Source organism: Callorhinus ursinus, unplaced genomic scaffold (assembly GCF_003265705.2).
Source record: "Callorhinus ursinus isolate GAN/ISIS: 27379988/994484 unplaced genomic scaffold, GSC_fseal_2.0 scaffold76, whole genome shotgun sequence".
In the NCBI taxonomy this organism is placed as follows: Eukaryota; Metazoa; Chordata; class Mammalia; order Carnivora; family Otariidae; genus Callorhinus; species Callorhinus ursinus.
Window position 1 is genome coordinate 2,859,576 of NW_027397138.1, and position 27,978 is coordinate 2,887,553.

The window sequence follows — 27,978 nt, forward strand, 5'->3', positions numbered from 1 at the left end:
TTTTAATAAGGCGAGGGGTGAGACAAATGGATTTAGACCAAAGAAATATATGTGAAAAGTTACTTTTCATGTAAGTCATATTTAATGTTTCCTAAACCACATGAAATTGAGAAATAATGAATTTAAGAAGTGGGGAAAAGTTTAAACCATAAGGCATTACACTGTTAAAATTAAACAAGACAGTTGCTACTCAGTGTAAATTTGTTAAGAGTGACTGAGAGCCCAGCTAACTTTTAGTTGAGAATTTGAGTGTACCTTGAAATCCTATTATTATAAAAACTAGATTCTGTGAATTATAGAACTAGTAGAACTAGTACTTGTAGATTATTTTAACACTTCTATATATTCAGGTTTAACTACAAGATATTAAAAATAAATTATTTGGTGATGCCATTAAAAGTAAACTTTATCCTTCAGAGTTCATATTTTTTTAAGTTGTGAGAAAATTTTTTTCAGACTTCCCATTGCTGCTGTGATCTCTTGGGAGGTATGCTTCAAATAACAGATTGTTCAGTTTTTGAAATATTGGTAGGGATAATTATCTTTATGAAGAACTTAAATAATGTGCTTAGTAGTGCACAAAACATACTGTATATCCTCTGGCAGAAAGAAATTAGAGAGTTCAAGTAGCTGACAATTTGAATAGCTGAATGAATAAAAATGCAAATGAACTTGAGTCAGCAAGGGCAATGGAATAAATTTTGGAATGAAAATATTAACACGTTTCTGTTTAAAGATGATGCAACAAAAAATGTTGATTGTTATCGATTAAATTCATATTGAAGTCCTAACCTTCAGTCCCTAAGTGACCTTATTTAACAATAGAATCATTGTAGATGTAATTAGTTAAGATAAGGCCACAATGGAGCGGGGTGGGCCACTAATCTGGTATGACTTGTGTTCTTATAATAAGGGGAAATAAAGACACAGACACGCATATGGGGAGAATGCCCTAGGAACTTGAAGACAGCCATCTATAAGCCAAGGAGAAAAGCCTGGAACTGATCCTTCTCTCCTAGCTCTCAGAAGGAACCAACCATATCGACATCTTCATTTTGGACTTCTAGCCTTCAGAACTGTTAAATAATTTCTGTTTAAGCCACCCACTTTGTCATACCTTGTTATGGCAGCCCTAGCAAACTAATACAGTGGTTTTATAAGATAAAGTATCAATTTTCTTTGTATAGAGTATAACAGAAAAGGATGTAGAATCTGTTCAAACAAAAGATGAACATCATTTGTAATATTAATAGACACCAGAATAAATGTGATGTAGTAGATATCCCAGTATTAGCTCTCTAATACTGAGAAACATTTAATTTTCACTGTGCACAGGTTTAGGCTGAGCCACTTTTGATACTGAAGAAAAAGAAATGAGGAAATCCTACAAAATAGTCTGTGGAGAATGTCCTACAGATCAAAGGATTAGAAAAACTACCTAAGGGCAAAGTTGGGGAATTTGAATTATAGAAAATCCTCATTAATTTAGCCTCTAGCCATTTGGAACTTTGGATAATTCATTGGATTTTACTTTACACATATTAGTAATATTATTAGAGGAAGAATATATTTTTTTAAGAGATTTTATTTATTTATTTATTTATTTATTTTAGAGAGATTATGGTAGTGATTGAGGGAGGGGCAGAGGAAAAGGAAGAGAGAGAGTCTTAAGTAGACTTGTTGCTGAGTGCAGAGCCTGATGTGGGGCTTGATCCCAGGACCCTGAGATCATGACCTGAGCCCAAATCAAGAGTCAGACTACTTAACCGACTGAGTCACCCATGTGCCCCTAGAGGAAGAATATTTAAATGACTTAAGAATAAACTGTATTCAAGCACTTTTTCCAGTGTCTTGTTTTTTAAATTATAGCATGAACACATCATGAGATTTAGCCTCTTAACAGATATTAAGTGACAATACAGTATTATCATCCATAGGCACAATGTTGTATGTCAGATCTCTGGAACTTACTCATCTTGCATAACTGAAATTTCATACATGTTGATTAGCAACTCCCTGTTCTCCCCTCCCCACTGACAACCACCACACTAATCTTTGCTTCTATGACTTTGACTATTTTAGATTCCTCATATAGGTGGAATCGTGGTATTTGAACTTCTGTGACTAGCTTATTTCGTTTAGCCTAATGTCTTCAAGTTTCATCCAGGTTGTTGCATATTGCAGAGTTTCTTTTTTAAGGCTAAATAATATTCCATTGTATATATACATCCTATTTTGTTTATCCATTTATCTGTCAGTGCACATTGTTTCTACATGCTGGCTATCATGAATAACACTAAACTGAGCATGGGAGTATTAGCATCTCTTCGAGTTCCTGATTTCAATACTTTTGGGTAGGTACTCAGAAGTGGGACTGCTGGGGCGTATGGTACTTCTGTTTTTAATTTTTTGAGGAATCTCTATACTGTTTTCCTTCACAGCTGCAATATTTTGCATTCCCACTAACTGTACAAGAGTTCCAATCTTGCCACAACCTCACCAATACTTGTTGCCTTTTGTTTTTTTGATAATGGCCACCCTAACAGGTGTGAAGTGATATTTTATTGTGGTTTTAATTCACATTTCCCTGATGATTAGTGACACTGAACATCTTTCCATAAACCTGTTGATCATTTGTATATCTTCTTTGGAGAAATATCTGTTTAAATCTTTAGCCAATTTATTAATTGGTTCACTAGGTTTTTCTGCTCTTAGGTTGTAGGAGTTTCTTATATATTTTAGAAATTAACCCTTTATCAAATATATAGTTGCAAATATTCTTTCCCATTCTGTAGGTTGGCTTTTCACTATGTCGATTGTTTCTTTTGGTGTGCAGAAGCTTTTTAGTTTAATGTAGTCCCACTTGCCTATTTTTGCTTTTGTTTCCTGTGCTTTTGGCGTCATATTCATGAAATCATTGCCAAAACCAATGTCTGAAGGTTTTTCAAGTATTTAAGTCTTTAATATGTTTTGAGTTGATTTTTGTGTATGGTATGAGATAAAGACTTTCATTCCTGTGCATGTGGATATTCAGTTTTCCTAGGACCATTTGTTGAAGACACTTTTTACCAATTGTGCATTCCTGGCACCCTTGTCAAAGATCAGTTGACCATATACGCATAGATTGATTTCTGGGCTCTCTATTCTGTTTCATTGGTCTATATGTCTATCTTTATGCCAATATCATACTGTTTTAATTACAAAAGACCCCAAATACCTAAAACAATCTTGAAAAAGAAGAACAAGGCTGACCACACTGCCTGATTTCAAAATGCCTTACAAAGATATATATTACGAAGCTAAAGCATCTTCTAATATCTTAAAGCATAACTTTACTTTTATGAAAAACTGTTGTCATGAATTCCAGTTAGGGATAATAGAGACTACCTAAATCCTAATCTCTTCACATGTCCTCCCCACAAAACCTGTGAATTCGAAAAGGAGCACAAGTCAACCATTCATGAAGTTATTCTTTTAGCATTTGTAGGAGACCCAAGATACCACAAACCTCAAATTATCTATGAGTAGGAAAACAAACAGCAAATTTCAGAGTTCCTGTTGCTGCTGCAAGGACTCTCTAAAGAAGGTCTTTAGAAACCCTGGGAAAGAGGAGAGGTGGTTAGGAGGTGTAGAAGCACAGTAGCCTTGGCAAAACATTGCTTCTGGAGGAGGAGATAAAAGGAGCAGTTGAGATGTCCCTCTGATACCTGGAGGTGAAGAGAAAGAAGGAAGTAAGGGGCAAGGGGTGGGGGGTGGGTAGGGAATTGAATATCCTGCATAAATAAAAGAGAACCAGAGGCATACCAATTACTCCCTGTAACCCCAGTAAGTCAATGTCATCCCTTAGATAAACTGAACTTCACTATGCCGACAGAAGGCACCACTCTGAAATTAGGATCCCTGTCCATGACCTGCCTAGCAGTAGGAAGAATCACAAATCAGTAATAAAGTACAAGGTGTCCAAAGGAGAACATGTTGAAATGAAAATTTAATAGACTCATTTAGTTTCAAAGAAGGTAAAGGAAGACATCAAAAGGGTCAAAGAGAAAGTGGTTGAAATGGAAGACAGGCAGAGGAGATCCGACATATAATTGGCATCTCTAAAGAAGAAAAACAAAATATTTGAACTAAACAAATATTCAAAGTTATAATCCAAGAAAAATTTCCAGAAATAAGAGAAAACATAAATCTACATGTCAAAAAGGCCCAGTGTGTCCCTGGGAAAATTGACTCAGAATGCTTAAACCCAAGACATACCATAGTAAAACCATTAGATCTTAAAGTCAAAGAAATTCCTCAGGATTTCAAGCAAAAAGGACAAAGTATACAATGGCTGAGAAAATTAGTTTGGCATCAGACTTCTCAAGAGTAGCTTATATAGCAAGGCAAGAGTGGAACAGTATCTTCAAGAAACTCAAGAATAGAAAGTGAGTCAAAGGTGTTATATCTAGCTGTCCTTCATATGAAGGCTATAGAAAAACAGTTTAAAGCATGCGATAACTTAGGGAATACTGTGCCCGGGAGCCCATGCTCAAGAATCTACTAGAGCAGTGGTTCTCAAAGTGTGGTTCCCAAAGCAGCAACATCAGAATCACCCGGGAAGTTAGAAATGCATATTCTCAGGCCCACCCCAGGCCTGCTGAATCAGAGGCTTTGGGGTGAAGTACATCAATTTGTATTTTATCAAGTCCTACATGTCATTGTGATTCACAGTCCACAAGAGAATGAACTTCTTCCAGCCAAGGGAAGACTGAGAATACTTTGGCAGAGGACTGATAGCAAGCATTTAATATACTGATTATAGATATAAGTCTAAGACATGGGTGGAGACATGATTGGAATAACAATGTGTAAAGCATCATATATATTGCCAAAATAGAACACAACAACAACAACAAAAAAATGAGAGAATAAAAGAAAGGCATTTCTGGGAGGGCAGGAGAGTAGTGTGGTTTTTCTGGGAAATAAATAAATAAATAGCAAAAGTAGAATAAGACCATTAATTTTTGTATAGGTAATAGGTGGAATTCAGAGGATACCATTTTTTTAAAGATTTATTTTATTTTAGAGATGGGGGAGGGGCCAAGGGAAAGAGAGAATCTCAAAACAGACTCCCTGCTGAGCATGGAGCCCAACGTGGGGCTCGATGTCACGACCCTGAGCCTAAATCAAGAGTTGGATGCTTAACCAACTGAGTCACCCAGGTGCCCCCAGAGGATATCTGACAAACCTGACAAACGAGATAGTAAAAGATTAAGGGAGAAAAAAAGGAGGATTAAGGGCGTCATAAAAGACATAATGGCAAGGTCACCAGTCGAATAACTCAACTAAATCCAATACATGATCCTGTGCTGAAAACAACTGCTAAGAGAACTTTGTTGGTACAGTTGATGAAATTGGAATATGGAATGTAGATTAACATATTGCATCAATATTAAACTGAATTTGTTGACTGTGATGTGAATATTCAAGAACTTCTTGTTCTTAGAGTACATGCCAACTATAGGGTAAAGTGGTACAATACATGTAACCTACTCTCACACAGTTCAGAAAAAGTGATATGCATTTGAAAGAGAAAAGGCAAACATGGCAAAATGTTAAAAATTAGTAAGTCTGTAAAGGATACATAGGAGTTTTTCTGTATTCTTCTTGTAAATTTAATATAAATTTAAAATTATTCCAAAATAAAAAGTTTTTAAAAATTATATGTCAGTCATTCCTAACAATTTAGGTTACCCCAATTGTATGGTTTGTAGGTTTATTATATTTATTTGAATGGAACAATCTTTCATTTCTTTAAAATATCCTATACTTCACACCTTGCTAATGCATATCAGTCATCTCAATAAATTTTAGTTTAGTGAATTTTACTAGAATAAGGCAGACAGTGATGACTAATGTCATCACCCATCTTGCTAAAAATTGTTAGATATAAGAATACATTTTGTGGGGGTGCCTGGATGGCTCAGGTGCTTAAGCATCTGACTCTTGGTTTCAGCTTATGTCATGATCTCAGGGTCATGAGATCGAGCCCCATATTGGGCTCAATGTTGGGCATGGAGCCTGCTTAAGATTCTCTCCCTTTCCCTCTGCCCCTCCCCCCACCCCTGCTATAATTTTCTTAAAGTATTTAAAAATATGATTACTATTTATGTATACAGTATGATTGAAGCTAAAAGAGGTAAAAATTCATTTAATTATTCACATTTTTAAAAAGATTTTGTTGATTTATTTGACAGAGAGAGAGTACGAGCAGGGGGAGCGGGAGGGAGAGGGAGAAGCAGGCACCCCGCTGAGCAAAGAGCCCGATGCGGGGCTCGATCCCAGGTCCCTGGGATCATGACCCCAGCCAAAGGCAGACACTTAACCAACTGAGCCTCCCAAGTGCTCCGATTATTCACATTTTTTATCTCATAACTCTGTGATCATTTGCTAAAAACCTCATATAGACAAATGAGAAAAATTTTGCATTGAATACTTAAGCTTTGCACTTTGCACTGCTTTGTCCAAACAAAATAACCAGCAAATAAGTCTAATTGTTTTTTAAATACACTAAAACTCAGAGTGTTAGTGTGATCCTAGGGGGAAATAGTAAAGATAAGTACAAGTGGTATGTCCTTCTTTTAAAAAATTCATTCATACCAGCTTTAACTCAGTGTTAAACAACATAGTGAAGTACTTTGTTTTTCTTTTTGAAGATATGGATGTAATGAGGCCCTTAATAAACGAGCAGAATTTTGATGGGACATCAGATGAAGAGCATGAACAAGAGCTCCTTCCTGTTCAGAAGCATTACCAGCTTGATGATCAAGAGGGTATTTCGTAAGTGTTACGGGGTTATATGTCTCCTTTTCATTTAGTATATATTTTGTAATCTTCTGTAGGTAAAGCACTTTCCTAGATACTACAGAAGACACACAGATGAGTAAGATATTGTCAAGGTATTTATAGTCCATTTGGGAAAGAAGAAATGCATCCAAAATACAGAGCAGTGTGTGGGAATTCCAGTGATCGTACATGTCCCATGCTATGGATCTTGCAAGAAGGGAGATCTGATTGAAAGGAATAGAAATTTTAAGAGCAGTGGCTTCTGAAATGGCTAGGAGTTAGACGATTGGAGGTAGTAAACATTTCTTTATGCTGAGTGAATGGTATCAAGCAAAGTCGTGGTGGTGGGAAGGCAGTGGAATCTTGTAGAACTGCTTTTGTTATTTTGTCATCATTAATAGATTTGAGTAAGTTTTTACTCTAATAGTAACTTAACAATTAAGCAAAAGTTACATTTTAGTTGATCAGAAAAGAATATTATAAACTAAAAAAAAATTTAGGCAAGCATGTTTGTTTCATAAGTTTAAAATTTGGGCTATTCCTAGTTTATTTTTTCTTGGTCAAATGACTTCCTTCAAATGCCTCTTGGAAATTTTGATGAAATTCCTTAGGGAGTACATGATGTCTAAATTAGTATTTATCTTATCTGATGATACACATAGTTTTAAAACTTGTGTGCTTTTTCTTTTAATTAACTTCCTGTTAGGTTGATAATCATAGATCAAATGTGTTTAGTGCCATGATTACATAGACAGTGTCACTAAATTGCTTTGTCTTATCAGCCTAGCTGTATATAACCTTCTACATTATTCTGAGTGTCATAGCTGCCAGGGATCTTAAAAGAAAATTACCTTTTCTGTATTTCTTTAATATGTACAAAAATACTTTCAGTTAAATCTCATTTAATCTCCATAATAACCCTCTGTATTCTCCTTTTAAATGGCAAAGGTAGCACGTGAACCAGTATGACCTCTGGCCTATTCAACTTCTGGTTGAGTGGAAATGTTATTTGAGTCCTTGCCGAGATTGATTTTCAGTCCCCATGTGATTTTATTAGCTTTTTTCCTAAAATCTTACACCTTTTACTTTTCAGATTTGTGCAAACTCTTATGCATCTTCTTAAAGGAAATATTGGAACTGGCCTGTTAGGGCTTCCACTGGCAATAAAAAATGCAGGCATAGTGGTAAGACTTATCTTTGTGAACTCTAGTTAAATTACAGTTATCAGTCTTAATTACAGCAAAAATTATAAGCTAACCTCTGGCCTAGTCACATATAACCTGACCAAGTGACAATGAGATTGTACTGATAAGATTATGTGAACACTGATAATTTAATTTAACAAAAATAAGAATTACTCTTTTCATTTCCGTTTAATTACTTAATTTCTGTTTAACTATTTAACTTTCTGTTTAATTACTTTACTTCCAAATACTTGGTAGTATTTGACAGAAAGATCCTAAAATAGTATTCAATTTTTCCAAGTATGGTTATATCTTGTTATTCTTTTCGATTTTCAGGGATATAAGCAATGTACTCATATCAACAAATATATTTATAGAGTAGATTATTTGTATTGGTGAAATTTTATTGTTTTTTAGATTCAGAATAAAATATGTGGTTTTCAGATTTAAAGAGTAAGAGTTAAGAAAAGGAGTAACAATATTGTTTGAAAATAAATGTGCAAAGTGTTGTTGGAACCAGTTATTGTCATTACAGAGAATCTCAGTAAGGGAGAATTCACTTATGAAGTAATGAAATTATATTTAACCTCTTTTATTTTTTTAATTTTTAAAAAAGATTTTATTTATTTGAGACAGAGTAATTGAGAGGAGAGCACGAGTGAAGGGAGGGGCAGAGGGAGAGGGAGAAGCAGACTCCCTGCTGAGCAGGGAGCCCGACATGGGGCTCCATCCCAGGACCCTGAGATCATGAACCTGAGCCAAAGGCAGATGCTTAACCGACTGAGCCATCTAGGCACCCCTATTTAACCTTTTATTAGAGATTTAAAGCCTTACCAGTTTTCTAAAAAGAGTTTTAACTGTCATCTTTCTCTGCGTTTGACTTGCTCACCCTAATTTAGAGACCTAAACATTTCTGATTATAAAAATAAATTTTGACAATAATTTGTCTAGGTCTCAACAATCCAGGCATTACTTTAATTTTAGTAAACAAATATTTGAAATTTTTTATGTACCGCTTTTTCAAATAATCTTTTTTTAGGCATAGTTCCTCACATAGTAAGTGCTCAATAAGCACAATCCCAGATTAGTATCGTGCTCTTTAGTCTTTCAGATAACGATTCATAGTTGCATCTGATTATCACCGTGGGACACTGATAGTCATAGACTTGCCATCCCATGTTAAGTGTGATGTGTTCTCACAGCTCTTCTCTATGTTCATAGGTTTGGCTTAGCAAGCTGATGGGATAGTCATATGTGCTTTTCTTAAGTATTGCTGAAATTCTTTCAGTATCAAGTTTATGAATTTTCCTATATGCAAATGACTAATCATTTTGTCCAACAAAATTGATTCACACAAATGAGTAGTCCATTGTCTCATTGCTTATAAGACAACGTAATTTTTGTTAAACTTAAATATTTAATCCTATACATTTTTCCCCCACAGCTTGGACCAATCAGCCTTGTGTTTATAGGAATTATTTCTGTTCACTGTATGCACATTTTGGTACGCTGCAGTCACTTTCTGTGTCAGAGGTAAATGAGGATTTGTTAAGTGTATTCTATTTATTTTAAAGCTGTGTATTTATTTAAAGCATCAGATAGTCTTAACTGTGCTTTGCAACTAACAATCATATTTCCTCTAATCTGTTATGTAGACAAGTCTAAAATAATGAATATGGGAAAAGATAATATTTCCTGTGATTGAAATCTGGTCAGAATATATTTACTTTTTAAAAAAATATAGCCCTGTTAATGAAATGGAATGCTTTCTTTCCATGTAAATTTAAAAAAATCAAGGAAGACATGGGGGAAATGGAAGCCACAACACTACTTTTAATTATAGAGTGATGGTCTTCAATTTGTTAGGAATTCATTTTAGGGTATGGTGCCTTTGGTGTTCTTTGCTGATATGTGGGTTGGTAAATAGTAAAATAATCTTCTTTATTCTTTGTTTTTTCATGAAATGTTTCTACGGCACAATGGACTATTTAAAAAATAAGTATTGCCTCTTCTAGTAAACTAATAGTCTAATCTTAACTCTTTTTGTTATTGTTGTTAAATGTTCTTAAAACTTTGGGCAAGTCATTTATGATCTTTAAATAACAATGATACTTGAAAAAAAAGTGGGAAAGAGAACAAGGGAAAATAATGCCTATCTCATGAGGCTGAGTATTGGGTAAGATAGTTTATGTGTAAATATGTTGTAAAGCCTGTGTAGATGTATAAAATAATGCCCTTCTAAGAATAAATAATTTAGGCATGAACAATGTAGTTGATGTTTTTTGGTAATTGAAATAGTTACATATTTAAATTAGTGAAGCACAAATATTACATTATATAACTTCTACAAATATGTAAGCTTTAACAGCAGATAAAAACTAATACATTGGTAAAAATAGCAGATTTAAAATTTCATGAGACATAGAGCATGCAGATCTTGAAATTTCAAAAACTCTTCTGTTGGTGCATAGCCTTGCATTTATTAATTCCTATTTATTTGATATTCTTTTCAAGGGTTGGATTTATGGACCAACTTCAAATTTTCTTTTTTCATATGCATGTATGTCCTTAAATTACAGGTTTAAAAAGTCAACATTAGGTTATAGTGACACTGTGAGTTTTGCTATGGAAGTAAGTCCTTGGAGCTGTCTTCAGAAGCAAGCAGCATGGGGACGGTAAGCACTTGCTGTGTTATTAATATCTGGCTACAGAAATCATATTACTTTTTAAGTATTTTAATTTGACAAGATACATGAATAGAAGTATGATAAAGCTGGGGGAATAAACATAATCTTTAGAGTTACACAGACTTGGGTTCAAATCTCAACTCTACCATTTTTCAGTTTTATGACCTGAGTCAATTGATTTATCATTTGGTTTTAGTTTTCTCACCATCAGATGAGTTTATGGTGATACTTCACAGGATTATTACAGTAGTTTAAATAAAATGATATTTATAAAGCATCTGGCTAACCTATGACATAATCATGTTACTATGTTTTTAAGGAAAGGAGAAAAAGCAAGCAAAATGTTGCCATCTCATTATTTTAGATAAAATTGTGGTGTTTAGCTACATGCTCATAGGATACATGAAGTGTGTATTTTAGCACAATAGTAATTTTACTATCTTATTGTTTAAATGTAACTTTATCATTGGTAGACATGGCAGATCAAAGCCAGATGAATACAGGACTGGAAAAATAAGCATAGGTAGTCAACAAAATGCTCACTATGGTACAAGTGATATGTGCAATGGAAATTAAAGGAAGACAAAAAACAGTGCTAGTAGAGTTTATGGTTAAATATGGCCTTCCTGGGGATTTGTAGGAAGTTAGATTTGTTTATGAGCTGCTCAGAGCTCTTGATATGCCATGTAGAAGAAGGAAGAAAACAGCCTAATGCTCAAAGATTTGCCCCAGAACCCTATCTTCTTCCTTCTTCTGCCCCAGAGTAGAGGCAGCTTTGTCTCTAGAATGACTTGCAGGTAGATGTGGCTGAAGTGATTGTTGGTAGGATACTAAAATCCAAGGTGGATGAAAAGATCCTAAGGGAATACTTAAATATAATTCATCAGAGAGAAGAAACTTGAATTCATTGCAGGGTACCAAGATTATTTACAAGGGAGATCCCTGAAGAACTATGAGAGCTATAGTTATGACAAGAATGAAGATAGGCACAGGCCCTTCCAATTTCAAATGAGAGAAGGGAGGTGTGTAGATTTGTAGACCACGTTGTTTGATAGCTTGACATCAATGGTCAAATAAAGACTATAAAGAATTAGTAGGTGCATGCTGTTGTAATCACTCATTGTTGTCCAAACAAAATAGAGAAATATAGGCTGCATATTAATAACATGTAGACATATTTATAACTTGATACCCAAACTATGCTAATTTGACTGGTGACATCCCCTTTCCCCCTCTGTACACTATTTTATGTAGCTAGAATTTTCTTAAGTATCTCATTAAACAATAAGAACAGAGCTAAGTTACTGGAGGGGTCTTTGGTGTTATGATTTAGGGCTATGCCCCCAGTCCTCTCCCATCTCATGTTCGTATTAGTGATTTGGATAGTGGATAGCATGCTCATTCCTCATATTTCCAAATGACATGAAGCCAGGAGGGCCAGAAAATACACTGGGTTAATCAGAAAAAGATCTTGAGAAGTAGGAGAGATGGGCCTAATCTAAAAGATGAAATGTTTTCATGATATCATTTTATAAGCAGATACTCAGACTGTTGAATTTCAGAAATAAGTGATAGAGAAATTTTGGCCTTTTAACTTAATGGAACATCTTTTTGCTCAGACATACTGATCACAAATGTGTGCTGTTTGTAGAAAATTCATATTTTGTTTATTTCTTATTTTAAGGAAGTGAAAAGAATATAAGCTATAATTAAATGTTTTAAAATAGTTTAAAAAGAGAAAAATATATTGATATATCAACAGCTCTTATTGATACTTATTTGTGGGTATCTCTTTTCAGGACTGTGGTTGACTTTTTTCTGGTGATAACACAGCTGGGATTCTGTAGTGTTTATATTGTCTTCTTAGCTGAAAATGTAAAACAAGTAAGTATTTTTCTCCAGTTATTGAGGTCAGTTTCTTCCACGTCCATAGTTATGGCATCGTATCTCCTCTGAGTAAGCCATGGTTGAACATGGAAATGTGTTCCTTTCATAAAACATGTTACTTTGGAAATTTTCCTTTAGTCTTCTTTTTTGTAAGTTGGATTTTCCACTACTGTTGTTGATTTTACTTTTCTTGCCATTATATATCAATAATGTTTGTTCTGTCAGATCTGAACTGGACAAAATTTAACTGACTCTTAGATACTTGAAATTTAGGTCTCAAAGCAGAAACACAGATGTTTGGGGAGCATATTTTTAGATTGATTTTTCATAAATAAATATATAAGGCTTTAGCCAGCAACCTAAAAAGTGAAGTAAAAAGTGGGTATTACTAAAATCCAGTAACTATTGCTATTGCCTAAAAGATACTGTGTCCATAATGTGTGGTATTCTGTAATTCTCTCCATCCTTTTAGGGTTTGCTTTAAAAGGAAGTGGTTTGCAGTCTTGGTAGAGACTGTCAATTTGAACAAACATGCAAAGCACTGAAATAAAAAAGCTCCCCTATCAAAACAATGCCAAAACACATTTCTGTATGCGCTCTAGCTTGTAACTAGTACATTCACCCTGTTCTTCTTTAATCATTATTTTAATCAATAACCTTTATTAACTATGCACATGTGCATTGTGCAATAGTAGCATTTTACATAGTAATATATAGTACTTGTAGGTATTTTAATGCAAAATGATGATGTGAATATGTTTTCTAAAGAATCTGTAGATATGTAAGTATATATTTGGCTCACTTTTTCAAGTATAAAGTATGCTTCATTTACATTTAGACCAGGAATGGCAAACTTTTTCTGGAAAGGGCCAGATAATAAATATTTTCAGTTTTGCAGGCCATATGGTCTTCTCAACTTAGCCATAGACAATAATATATAAACATATATGGTAATATCCCAATAAAGTTATATTTGCAAAATTAAGTGGTAGGCTGGATTTGGTGTATGGGCCATAATTTGCTAAAGCGCCTAGCTTAGATTTTTAATGTTGGAAAGGCTCATTGAGTCAACCCTTCTTTTTAAATAAGAGAGTTGATGCTTTCATTAGCATTGCTCATTATAGATGATGTGCTTTTGATTTACAAGTATTTAATTCCACAAGTTGCACATTCTTTGGACTATTAACTCAGTCAAGAGGCTATCTGTTGTTAAGAACTGATAAGACACACCACTTTACCAGTCATTTACATAGAAGACAGTGGAAATTATCCTTTTTTAGGATTGTACAGCTTGGTAGTAATGTATCTTTTCTAATATCTCCTAAGAGAGCTACCAAAAAGCTTGATTTGAATTTATGGATAATGCTAATAATGCCTTACAATGTTACATTAATAAAGTATAACATTTTTCATTTAGTCTTTACAACTTATCTGTAATGTACAATGCTCATTTTTTGAATGTGTAAATTGACTCTCACAAAGCATGAGCAGTGTGCCCTAAGTTATGTGAATTAAGCTGAGACCTATAGGTCTGTGACCCAGCTGCCACCCAGTATATTAACTGCTCATCGTTGGACAGGATCTTGTCTGATTTTAGCTGTGTGTGTGCATATGATGTAATAGATGTCTATAAGCTTAGGGTTGGTGACTTTCTCCTGCAAAATGTTATCGGTTGCTTCCAAAGTAGATTGGAAGAATGTAACTAATTTGCACATATTCTAAGAAGACCAGGTAGAAAAAGTGACTTTCTGGGAAGTAAGGAGAATGCCTGCTGTAGATAGAAGGACAAAAATCCTTTTGAAGTATAAAAAGCAACATGGAAAAAGATACTCAGACTTGAGAAAAGTTAAAAGCAATAGTGAGCACCTCGCCTCGGCAGAGCAGGCAGATGGTCACTGAAACAGCAGTGTGAGAGATGTTCACTGCCACATTTTAGAGCAGACTCCAGTAGTAGACACACCGCTTGATTATGCCTTACCAATTACTGCTACTGTTAGAGTTAAAAACTCTAAGTTTATTACCGCATTAATCTACATAAAATCAAAGGTGCAATATTTTATCAAATCAAAGAAGTCAGAGTTTAGTTGCCATACAGATGTGTGAACCTCTTGCTCTGTAACTGCCACAGGGCTGTTCTTGGTCCCATTAGGTCATTGTGAGCATTAGGCAGGGGGAAAGGGATGGGTAGTGCCTCCAAGGATTCTCGCCCATCGTGGTTATAGTAGCTCCTCTCTGTTCTTACCCAAAGATACTCTAGAAAATTTCAGGTGGATAAAATAGTATATATGGGCATGAAGAGTGGGGAAGGAATATTACATTAACAGAAAAAAATATATGAGATACCTAAGACCATGGACGTTAGAGACAGAAGATCCAAATTCAAATCCCCACTCTCTCCATTTTAAATCACACATTGGACAAGATCTCCTGGTCCCTGGTCAAGCCTCAGTTTCCTTATTTGTAAAATGGGAATAGCAACAAAATCTCCCATTGTTCCTCCTAAACTTATCCTGAGGCTCAGCTGACAAGAGGTTTGTGAAAGCCTTTGCAAAATGTAAAGTAATATACAAATATAGGGTGTTAAAGACTTTAATTCTGCATTTATTTTAAAAGTTTTGCTGAAGAACATAATCTACCTTTGGAATTTTAACCATTAGATTACTGAATCATTGAAAACTAATAAGTAGTAGATGTTAGTAAATTTAAGCTTTAAATGGAAACAACTGAATTTAGTAATTTTATTTTATAATATTTATTTCAGTGTTTTGCATTTTGGTAAACATGTGAGATCATAGGAAGTCCTATTAGATAGCCAATATCTGTCTCTAGAGGGCACCAAAGGACTCAAATGTTTACCTGAATCTTGCTCTGGGTATGTATCTACACTTTATTTTATTTTTTAATCCTGATAATTTTTATAACCATCTTTCTGCCAAAGAATACTAAATTATTATAAGATATTTGTGAAAGAATTAATTTCATATTCCCAACCATCTCACCATTCAAACTACCCTTTTTAAAATTGGTTATGTAACTGATTTTCTCTTGCCAGGTATCCTTGTTAGAGCTTAATTTTGATTATTACCTAATGTGCTTATTGGCAGTACTTCTTGGATACAGAAGCATTTGGCTATAAATAATTTTGTAGCTGGGAAAATTGAGTCAACAAAAAATATATACTTTTAAAAACCAAGTAATGTGAATTACCAATCTTGCTTCTATTTCAAGTTATAGAATATGAAATATAAAGTTTTGATGAGCAGTTACAAGTAAACGTGAGGTATGCATTTCTTAAATGGTTCATGGTGTAACCTGAGAGTTTGTTAGTCCAGTATGAGTTACAAGTTGCCTATCTAGCTTAAAACTAGCAGATATATTCCCTACAGTTTAAGATGATGTGTACATTTGTAGTGACACTAAACATTGCTTATCATAAATTGTAAGTATAAAATTAAAAGGAACAACTTGAATTATTAATCATACTATAATTTTGTTCTAAACTTCTGACTTGTGGGCCTCCTAATACTTAGTGTATTTAGAAAGAGAGAGATGTCAGAGTAAAGGCCAGGCTGCTACTTGGGCAGGGCCCCCTCCCAGATTGGAGTATTTGGTCAAGTTAGAGCATGCAGCTGTCGCAAGCTGAATTCTAGTTTCATGCCTGGGCTGGAATCTTAGAACTACCACTTACTGATTTGATATTATGTAAGTTTTTTTAACCCTCCCTAATCCTCAGTTTTCTCAACCATAAATTAAAATTAATACTACCACCGACCTCAGGGAGTTGTTTTGAGGATGAGATGAGATGTTGTGTATCATGTATTTAGTTCAGTCTTCAAGAAATGCTTCCTATTGTTACTATAGGGTCTGGTTCTTAAGAATTGATGTATTCAGAGACTTGATCATGTTATTGTGTTCAATGGAGGGCTACAGTGTTTGGGGGCAAATAGATTTTCACTAGTATTTAAATTATAATATTCTCTGCCTCTGCTGTGAATTTTTAAAAATGTTTTTAAAATCCTCTATAATTTCATTTCTATTTTAGTAAGTTGGATTATGTGATTAATTGAATAAAGACAATTTTTAATCTATGGAACCTATGAATTATTGTATCTCTCTTGAACACTGAATGTTGGTTTATAGAAGTGGCTGAATAAATTTTAAGGTAAAACTGATTTATTGAAGTTTTTTGCTCTAGCAAAAATGTATCTACATCTACCACATGGTCATGAATGAATTTAGTGGATTCTTAATAAGTATTGATAGTGATGATAATTTATAAACAGTTTTCAAAAACAGTTTTAAAGCTAGACTGTGATTTCTAAACTTTGTTTTGACAACTGTACATTTCTAAGGTGTACTTAGAGTTGTTTCCTCCTCTGAAGAAAATAAGTCAGAGTAGGATATCCAGAGTAGAATATGGTCGTCCGCGACAAGTATGCCTCCACTTTTGATGATCTCAAAAACAAATTGAACCTTTGCAGGGATCACGAGCACAAAGCTTCAAAATAAATTAGTAAATTCATCCTCATAATTTTCTAGTGAACTTTCTTTTTACAGTATGATAAAAGAAGTTATTTTGCAAAGAAGATTATCCTATTTTAATTATCCTTAAATTTGATAAATATATATTTCTAGGAAGCTAGACTATCTTGAAAAAATGTAAATATTTGATTTATTGTAAAGGAATTTATCATAGAGTGTATAGATAATAAATTTCTTTATATTTTTTTATTTATAAGTTGATGGAAGTTTTCTTTTTCCCCCTCTTTCTTATTCTCCTGGTAATCCTATATAGGTTCATGAAGGATTCCTGGAGAGTAAAGTGTTTCTTTTGAATAGTACCAATTCATCAAACCCTTGTGAGAGAAGAAGTATTGACCTAAGGATATATATGCTTTGCTTTCTTCCATTCATAATTCTTTTGGTCTTCATTCGTGAGCTAAAGAATCTATTTGTGCTTTCATTCCTTGCCAACATTTCCATGGCTGTCAGCCTTGTGATAATTTATCAGTATGTCATTAGGGTAAGTATAATGTGTTTTTAACTGAGTGTCATGTGTTTCTTAATAAGTAAATTATTTGTTTACTTTGGAGGTAAAAGTAATGGCATATAAAGACCCCTACTTCATTATGTGGCACACAGGAGATAATCAGTCAGCCTTGGTCTCCTTTTGGGGGATACCGATCAGCTGGAAAGGTGTGTGACATAGAGCACAGGCTTTGTATTCAGTCTGGTTTTAAATCTTGGTAAATATGCTTCTGGGCTTTATGACACTGCTGCAGAAGAGCGTAAAACCTACCCTAGTAAGCTGTGATTTAGGATCATGCCTCAGCACACTGTATAACATGAAACAAAGACCTCATTAGTGTTTTGTTTACTCTTTTAAGATTTGAACCAGTCTCCAGATGGGAGGATAGATATAATTTTATAATTTTCTTTTACTTCTGAACCTTTATTTTTCCACCACCTCAGTTCACTGCCGCTATCCTAGTCCATAACCTCTTTACTGGAAGCATGCGACCTCGACTGATTTCGTTGTCCATTGTCTGGGGAGCCTAATAAAAGAAGTATTCCTAAAAAAAAAAAAAAAAAAATTGATTGATGGGATTCAGGGGATCTGCAAATCCATTAAAAATATTTGCAAGATTTAATGTTTCTGTATGTGTATATGCATTCTTCTACTGAGCAGTGTATAGCTTTCATTTCTCAAAGGGGCCAATGACTCAGAAAAGGTCAAGCATCCCTGTTCTATTCTTTTCTGATCCAGTCCATTTTATATATTATTGCTACAATTGTTCTAAAATCTCCACTGGCAATTTATTACAAACTCCGTTGCATACCCGCCCCCCGAATTCCATTTTCTTATTGCACGTAAGAGTGGAAGGAGACAGGCAGGAAGGTCTCATAAGACTTTCTGTAGTTCATGACCCCTTAGCTGAACATGTCAGAGTTAGTGGAGCAGAAAAGGCAGTTCCTTAGGTAGAGGGAACAGTGTGAGTCTTGACTAACAGTTAGTGTTATCAAATGACTCAAACACTTACTACCCTTTTCATTTTGACCATAGCTGTGTTTTCCATCATGTATCACCATTATATCACACAAATCTCCCTGTGCTTCAGATGTTCTAGACCTCTCTATTTCCCAGATTATCCATATGCTTTCACATTTCAGTTTCTTTTTTCATCCTCTTTCCTTGGCCTTGAATTCCACTTCCATTTAGGTAAGGCAGAGAACACAGGATGGTGCGCAGAGTGGGAACCAGTCTCGGGGTGGCTGGAAGAGGTAGCCATCATGGAACCAGAGATCTTGAACAAGATGTGCATTTGTGAGTTTCCAGATAGTGAAAGTTGGAACAAGGCTATGCGTCAAGACCTAATAATCAAAGCCAGAATCAAGGAATATGTACAAATAATAAGGGTAATAGTAACTGTCTAGGTAAAGAGTTAGACACTGGGGGCGCCTGGGTGGCTCAGTCGTTAAACATCTGCCTTCGGCTCAGGTCATGATCCCAGGGTTCTGGGATCGAGCCCTGCACCGAGCTCCCTGCTCAGCAGGAAGCCTGCTTCTCCCTCTCCCACTCCCCCTGCTTGTGTTCCTGCTCTTGCTGTCTCTCTCTCTGTCAAATAAATAAGTAAAATCTTTAAAAAAAAAAAAAAAAGAGTAAGACACTGAGACCAGGAGGAGACCTGTACTAGGAAGCAGCAGAGTTATGAGGTAAAAAGCCAAAGTCAGAAACCAGGTACCTTGGAGACTGAAAGAGCAATGAAAACAGAGTAGAAAATGGATTTCACTGTACACCATGCAGTGGTTGATACTATGGCTCTCAGCTCAGATTGAGTATGCTTATGTATTTCCTGTTGTGCCAGGAGCCATACCCAGAGTGAACAGCCCGGGACTTGAAGGTGGAAGCAGGTAATCAGGAGCATTTAGCCCAGATGGAATGTGCGGGCACAAGGAAACAGTGGCTTTTGGCAGTGAAGTCCTAACAGCTTGGCTACATTTAACATAGGATGCTTAAAGTGTATTTATTTACTGTCTACTTATTGAAAGAATTATTCACTTTTATAACACACATTTGCTGTTGTGAAACTCAGAAGTATATGATTTTGCTCTTTATTTTAAATTCTTTAAAATAACTTCTTTTATTTTTTCTCTCCTTCTCCAGAATATGCCAGATCCCCACAACCTTCCAATAGTGGCTGGTTGGAAAAAATACCCACTCTTTTTTGGTACTGCTGTGTTTGCTTTTGAAGGCATAGGAGTGGTAAGGATTTACTCTTTATTATTATTTTAAAAATTTTTAAGTCAACACAAAGATTTATGTAGTCAAACTACATTTAAAAATGCATTTTTCTTTTTTGTTGCCATTTTCTTCATTGACAGAACACCATTTGTAGTTTTGTAGGTTAGACTTGAATTATAGCTTAGTTTATATGATTTTTAACATTTTATTATGGAAATTTTCAAACCTAAGACAAAATCTAGAGAATAGCATGATGAACTCTTGTGTAAGCATCACCCAGCTTCAAAAATTGACTCATGGCCAGTTTTGATTTATCTGTATTCCATCTACTCTGCCAAGCCCAGGTTACTTTCAGACAGATCCCAAACATCATATTTTATAGACTAGATGATTTGAAGTGAATTGAAATTGTTACAAACTTATTATTACATAGAAGAATCAAATATAAATTCTCCCCTTAGATTTATACATATAGATTTATACATATCATATTTGTTTTGAGAAATGATGTTATCATAAAGCTAATACCAAGAAATACAAGCACCCTGAGGATTCTAAGATCTTAAATATTTCCATTTAAGACGCTTCCAGTTTATTTAAAGCCTGGAATGTGTAGATTTGGGGAAAACAGAATATCACTGGCTGCTCTGTAGCTTATGTTTCATTGTCTGTTGGTTTGGTATGGGACGGAAACCACTTACACATAGCTATATGAACCACAGATGAAATAAGACCTCAAAGACATTTTTATACTATTTTACTTGACTAACAGTTAGTGTTCATTCTCTCTGAATGAATTCAGCATTCAGCATTCTCTCTGAATTCTCCTTTAGAGAATTCTCACAAATTCTTACAGTTCCATTTATTAAACAGTTACAGACATAACTGCAGATTTTCATTTCTGTCTTTAACCAGTAAGTTCTAGTTAACTATTGGACATTTCCAGTTAAGTTGTTCCTCTAACATCTCAAGTTCAACAGCTCCGAGTCTGACATAGACTTTCTTAATCCAAAACCAGCTTCACTTTCTCATTTCCCTGTTTCTTTTAGTTTTATTTTCAGTTGCTCAAGCTTGAAACAGTGGAGCATTTCCTTTCACTCTGTCCCTGGTTACCCTATTCCATTGGTAATTAAGGCATGTTTATTTTTCTTTCATATTTCCCCATAAATGAAATTACATTTAAAACACCCACAGTGTTGCTAACCCCAGAGAGAGCCTACATAAATGTGAATTTCCTTCCTTTCCTCCTTTTCTAGCTGCGCTGGCACCATTCTTAACCATAGCCTCTTATTTCAGGTCTGGATTATCTCCAGAACATCAGATGGTGGTCCCTTCTATTAACCAGTTAATATTTCCATATGGACCTGACTTACCTAAAAAGTAGAGCTATTACTGGAGTTATTGTCATATAGGGTTATTGTGAGGACTAAGTGAGATGCTGCCTACAAAGCATCTAGAATAATACCTGGCAGGGGGTGGTCCAAGATGGCAGTAGGGGAAGATCCTGAACACCCCTTCTCCCCTGGACACACTACAGCTACAGCTGCATATGGAATAATTGCCTCTGGGCAGGAGCTGAAAACTAGCTGAACAGCTGCTCCACAACAAAGAACAAAAGGGCCGCCTCAAGACAGACAGGAGAGACAGAGATGTGGGCTCACCAAAAACTCTACCCCTGGTGCAGCAACCCAATATAGGCAGGCATTTTACAAGCCCAGAGCCTTTCCCTGAGGAGCACGGGGTTTGTGCTCCACAGCAGGCAGCCCAGCCCTTGAGACCTGCACTGGAGAGACAAGCCCCCAATGGGGCTTACATCCATAGGACCCAAAGGGCTGCTGGGATTTGAGAAACTCCTTTTAAAGGAGTTGCATGTGGACTCACCTGCCCCAGAACCTAGCATAGAAGCTGCAGTTTGAAAGGTGCCTAGACTCTATGTGAAGGAGATTCATTTGCTAATCTTATAGCATCTGCTGGAGGGGTGGGGACAAGTTGGGACTTTGTCCAGGGATGGAGGCACTGGTGAGCACCATATCTGTAGTCCCCCTCTGTGATGCTAGTACAGGTGGACACTCACAAACACAGCAGTCTCCCAATGCCTTGCTAACACTGGTGGGCGTGCCCGGCCCCCAGTGTTCTTCCCCTGCCTTACTAAAGCTGTGGGCAAGTGTAGTCCACACAGGGGTGCCCCTTGATCACCTGGCCCTCGTTGCTAGGGGGGTTTGTGTTCCAGGGCCCCATAGGACTTTAACAATGGAAATGACAGTTCTTGGCAGCATGCCACGCTGAGGGCACTGCACAGACAACAGACTGAAATGCACCCCAAGTCAGCCAGTGAAAAAGGCCTATTTACGGTGCTGAAGCTTCAACCCGAGGGACAGGCTTCAGGTTTGCCACATATCTCAAGGCTACAGAAGCGCTCTCAGGGAATGTAAACAGGGAAATACCATCTCGTGCCCTCCTTTGGTCTTGTTACAGCTTGCTGGTACCTCCCAGAAAGGGGCTTATACAGTTATCTGAAACCTTGACTTTTACAACTGTTCCCCCAGGGGACCCTCCACATCTCCTGGTCTAGAGGCCAGCAGGGTTTACAATTACGGTCCCATAGGACTGTGAATTTCTATACTTTAAAAGCTGCTGCCTGAGGATCTGACTTCCAGTCATCCTGAAACTTGTTACCACCTGAGATCCCTACATTGGAACACTGGCAGCTCTTGGCACACCTCAACAACTGAAATTTATCAAGAATAAATCAGGTTACTTAGATAATCACAAAGGTCCAAGAGACAACCAAGAGCTAGGGCAAGGTTGAATGATAGAGTTCATCTTCTATACAAGGTCACTCCTTCAAGACTGGGAAATGTAGCTGTTTCAGCTAATACATAGAAACAAATACACAGAGTCAAGAAAAATGAGGTGCAGGAATATGTTCCAAATGAAGGAACAAGACAAAACTTCAGAAAAAGACCTTAGTGAAATGGAGATAAGTAATCTACCTGATAAAGAATTCAAAGTCATGGTCATAAAGATGCTCCTGGAACTTGGGAGAAGAATGGATATTCTTCAACAAAGCAAAAGAAAAACATAAGTACCAAACAGAAGTTGTAAAGCTGAAGAATACAATTACTGAACTGAAAAATATACTAGAGGGGTTCAGAAGCAGACCAGATGAAGCAGAAGAACTGAACAGTGACCTCAAAGACAGGGCAGTGGAACTCACGCAAACAGAACAGCAAAAAGAAAAGAAGAATTTGACACCAGGCAGAGGTAGCATTTGCATTATAGGGATTGTAGAAGGAGGAGAGAGAAAAAGAGGCATAAAATAATAAAGAAATAATGGCTGGAAAATTCCCTAACCTGGGGAAGGAAACAGACATCCAGGTCCACAGATAGTTCCAAATAAGATGAACCCAAAGAGATCCACACAGAGATACATAACTAAAATGTCAAAAGTTAAAGAGGAAATCTTATATGCAATAAGAGAAAACAACTTGTTTCATACAAGGGAACCCCCATGAGGCTGTTAGCTGATTTTTTACCAGAAAAATCAGAAGGGTATAGCATGATATATTCAGGTACTGAAAGGAAAAAAAACTTCAACCAAGAATACTCTACTTGGCAAGATTATCATTTGGAATTGAAGGAGCACTTAACCTGAATAAGAGTGCAGGCATGGGCATCCTTGACTTGTGCCTGACCATAGAGGAAAAGCTCTCAACTTTTCATTGTTGAGTTGATGCTAGCTGTGGGCCTGTCATATATGGCCTTTATTATGTTGAGAAATGTTCCCTGTATACACACTTCATTGAGTGTTTTTATCATGAACAGATACTGAATTTTGTAAGTGCTTTTTCTGCGTCTATGGAGATGATCATATGATTTTTATTTTTATTCTTCATTTTGTTAATTTGGTGTATGATGTTAATTCATTTGTAGATGCTGAACCATTCTTGCATCCCTGGAATAAATCCTTCTTGATCATGATATATGATCCTTTTAATGTATTGTTGAATTTGGTTTGATATATGATCCTTTTAATGTATTGTTGAATTTGGTTTGCTAATATTTTGTTGAGGATTTTTGCATCTATGTTCATCAGGAATATTGCTTACAATTTCCTTCCTTTCTTCCTACCTTCCTTCCTTCCCTTCTCTTCTTCTTCCTCTTCCTCTTCTTCTTCTTCCTCTTCTTTCTTCTTTCTTCTTCTTCTTCTTTCCTCTTCTTTCTTCTTCTTTGTGTCCTTGTCAGTTTTGCTATCAGGGTAATGCTGGCATAGTAAATGAATTTGGAAATATTCCCTCCTCTTCAGTTTTCTTGAAGTATCTGAAAAGGATAGGTATTTAAATATTATTTGAATGTTTGGTAGAATTTGCTTGTGAAGTCATCTGGTCCTGGACTTTTGTTTGTTAGAAGTTTTTTAATTACTGATTTAATCTCCTTACTAGTAATCTTTCTGTTCGGATTTTCTAGTTCTTCATGATTCAGTCTTGGAAGATTGTGTATTTTAAGGAATTTATCCATCTCTTCCAGTTTCCTCAATTTTTTGTCATATAATTGTCCATAGTAGTCTCTTATGAACCTTTGTATTTCTGTAGTATCAGTAGTAACATCTCTTTCATTTCTGATTTTATTTATTTGAGCCCTCTCGCCTTTTTAGTTGGTATGTCTAGCTAAAGGTTTGCCAATTTTGCCTGGCAACTATAGGCAATAATATTTTATTGCATATTTGAAAGTTGCCAAGAGAGTAATTCTTTAAAGTTCTCATTACAGAAAAAAAAATTGTAATTTTGTATGGTGATGGATAGTAACTAGACTTATTGTGGTGATCATTTTGCAGTGTATACAAATATCAAACTCTTATGTTTACAACTGAAACTAATGTTATATGCCAATTTTATCTTCATTAAAAAAGAAAAATACCTGGCACGTTGTAAGTACTCAGTAAATACTTGCTGTTATTATTTCTTAGTATCTTTTACTGTATGGTCAAATCATATGGCCAAAACCTCTGAAGATTTGCCTTAAAAAACTTAACTCTTCAATTAGCCTTTTTTTCTTTTCTTTCAAGATTTTTTTTGTATAATAAAAATAACTTTTTCATCTCACTAAATTGACAGACAGCAGATACAAATGGCTAGATATAGAAGCAATCACAGACATGAATATACCTGGGTTAGTGTGTATACACGTATTTCTTATCACTTCAGCTGAGAGATACATAGTAGCTACAGGCACACCCAGCACCCAGATCTTGACTTCTAAATACCATTCTACAACAAAAGAACCAAAGTTCTTTGGAGAAAGGTCTGATTCTAGGGCTGAAACAAGGACATTCAAGATGAGTCTGGAGCATCTTGTAGTGATAGAAAGTATGGAAATACTAAAACAAAACAAAACAAAAGAACGGAGGCATGCAAAGGAATATAGGAAGCAACCTGATGGAATTCACAATGACCAAAGCTGGAACAATATGAGCAACAAAATAAATGTTTTGGGTTCATATTCACAGTATAAAACAAATATATATGAATGCATACTAATATAAATAAATGGTTAAATAAATACATACATAGGGATTCCCAAATAATTTATGTAGATACTTCCCCTCCAGGAGGTATGGCTTAATCTCCCCAGTCCCTGGACTATGGGCTACATTTAGTGACTTGGCTTCCAATGAACAGAATATGATGAGAAAGAAGAAAAGACCTTTATAATCAGAGAAACCTGGCAAACACAGCCTTAAACCAAGTGATCAAAGTTAATTTCACCAGTGACAAATCATGTTGATAGCATTTGTGATGAGAAGGGCATTTCACCTCTATGGTCTCTTGTTCTAAAATCTATAATCCCAGTGTACAGACAGCAGACAATATCAGACAGACCCCAGCAGAGAGACATTATACCAAATACCTAACCAGTGCTCCTTAAAACTGTCAAGATAATGAACAATGAGGAAGGATTGCAGAACCATCACAGATCAGAGAAGACCAAGGAGATAATGGTGACAAAATGCAGTGTGGCATCCTGGAAGGGACCTTGGAACAGAAAAAGAACATTAGTAGAAAAACTAGTGAAATCCAAATAAAATATGGAGTTTAATAGTAATGAACCAATGTTGGTTCTTAGTTGTAACAAATGTACTTTGGTAGTTTAAAATGTTAACAATAGGACAAACTGGTTAGGGGTATATGGGAGTTTTCTGTTTATCTTTGCAACTTTTCTGTAAATCTAAAATTATTCCAAATTAAAAAGTTTATTTTAAAAAATCTGACAGATTTCCCTGCTAAGAGTTAATTTCAGATCTTTTTATTTTAAGGATTTGAAAATCTGTAGTGTAAAAAATATATATAGCACCAAGAAAAATATTCAGCTGTTATGTGTTATTTTAAAGGAAATAAAATGTGCATATAAACTATAGAAAGCATAATTTGCATATATATAAGATGGGATACTAGATTGTTTTAAATTACTTGTATTTCCTGCATTCTCTTCTTAGGTTCTTCCACTGGAAAATCAAATGAAAGAATCAAAACGTTTCCCTCAAGCATTGAATATTGGCATGGGAATTGTTACAACCTTGTATGTAACATTAGCTACCTTAGGATATATGTGTTTCCGTGATGAAATCAAAGGCAGCATAACTTTAAATCTTCCCCAGGATGTATGGTAGGTAGATATGAGTTTTGTTAATCCTAGTTTGTACACTTTATAGATATAGCTTACCAATATTTGGTGATAAAGGTGTATTTTTGGATTTGTGGCTTAAACATTTAAAAATTTTATTGACTTATTTGTGTAACCTAGAATTTTTTCATAATCTTCAGAGGAGACCGTCTATGATTTTACACATTTGCTTGGGATTCGATTCTTTAAAAAGATTAAAAATTGTAGCAAATTCCAAATTTGAGTAAAATATAAAAGTAAAATATGGATTCTTTTACTATGGACTCGCTGTAATAAAAAATGTAATACTTATACTTGCTGCCAAAAAACCCAACACTCTGGATTCCTGATAAAATAATAAAACCCATCACTTATGACCCTCACTATTTTACTGATCAGCCTTAATATGGTTTGTACCCTAGATCCTTTTGGAACACAGATAGGACACATTATTAAAAAATAATATGGTGCATCTTAATATTCTCTTAATATTAGAACCATATTCTGCAAAATGAAGCAATACAGAGGGTTTTTTCCTTCTTCCAGAGATTGGTCTCTGGAGATTTTTTAAAAAGTATTGGCAGCAATTACCATGTAGACGTGCTCCCTTATTTATAAAATGGAAAGTGACTCCTTAGTTTTGACAAATACAAAGAATAAATGTTAAATTGCTCATTTAATTGATGTCCCACTGCTCGCTGAGCTGCTTGGATAGAAGTCTGTGAAATCTGAGATGTTTTTAAATATTACGTGTTCTGACTGGCTTCCTATTGGTAGCTTGGGAGTTTGTCTACCTCTCAGTAGTCATCTGAACCCTGGGTTTTTATTGGAGTCGAAAATGCTGTAAGAACAAATGCATATAGGTGATAGAATGTACCAGAATAATTTCCAGGTTGCACAAGGAGCAAACATGTAGTGTGTTCATTTTTTTAAAATTATAATTCTACTTTAGCTATGACACATTTTATAAATGTATTTCATGGGGGAAACATGTCAAATGATATACCTTCATTTCAGACTAGAGACATGATCACAAACAAGATATATAACTTTAAACACTTATTTCATTAACTTATGTTATAGTTATTTTTATAATTTTGTTTCTTCCAAATATGCCTCTTTTTGTAATAGTTTAATACAGGCTAGAAGCTTAAACAGCTTAATATAAGAGATGATCAAGGCTAAAAATTATGTAGCATAATTCTTTTTTTTCAAATACTATATAATGTCTAGAAAATAGGATTTTCCCCACTTAGAATAATATTTAGAATAAATCTGAAGAATAATTTTATAAATAAAATTGACAAGTACTTTTAATAAGTCAAATATAAAATGTAAGTGGAAATAATCTCAGAATTCTTCCCTACTCTTCTTCACAGAAGTGTTTAAAGAGAGAAGGGATCAAAGGGGGAGTATGCATGCATGTCAAGTTAAGATGTTCCTATTCCCAGAGAGTCAAGAGCATGGCGAAGAACAGTGGGAGAGACAA

The 27,978-nt window shown here is 35.3% G+C and overlaps 1 protein-coding gene across 1 annotated transcript in view; it reads left to right on the forward strand.

The window, feature by feature from the left end:
- Positions 1 to 27,978, forward strand: part of SLC36A4 (solute carrier family 36 member 4) — a 51,421-nt gene that overhangs the window by 10,071 nt on the left and 13,372 nt on the right. Inside the window, exons 2-9 of the mRNA XM_025893775.2 lie at positions 6,699 to 6,822; positions 7,922 to 8,012; positions 9,457 to 9,545; positions 10,592 to 10,687; positions 12,499 to 12,583; positions 17,382 to 17,609; positions 19,752 to 19,850; positions 26,323 to 26,492. Of these exons, the coding sequence (XP_025749560.1) occupies positions 6,699 to 6,822; positions 7,922 to 8,012; positions 9,457 to 9,545; positions 10,592 to 10,687; positions 12,499 to 12,583; positions 17,382 to 17,609; positions 19,752 to 19,850; positions 26,323 to 26,492 (982 nt within the window). The remainder of the gene's footprint in view (positions 1 to 6,698; positions 6,823 to 7,921; positions 8,013 to 9,456; positions 9,546 to 10,591; positions 10,688 to 12,498; positions 12,584 to 17,381; positions 17,610 to 19,751; positions 19,851 to 26,322; positions 26,493 to 27,978) is intronic.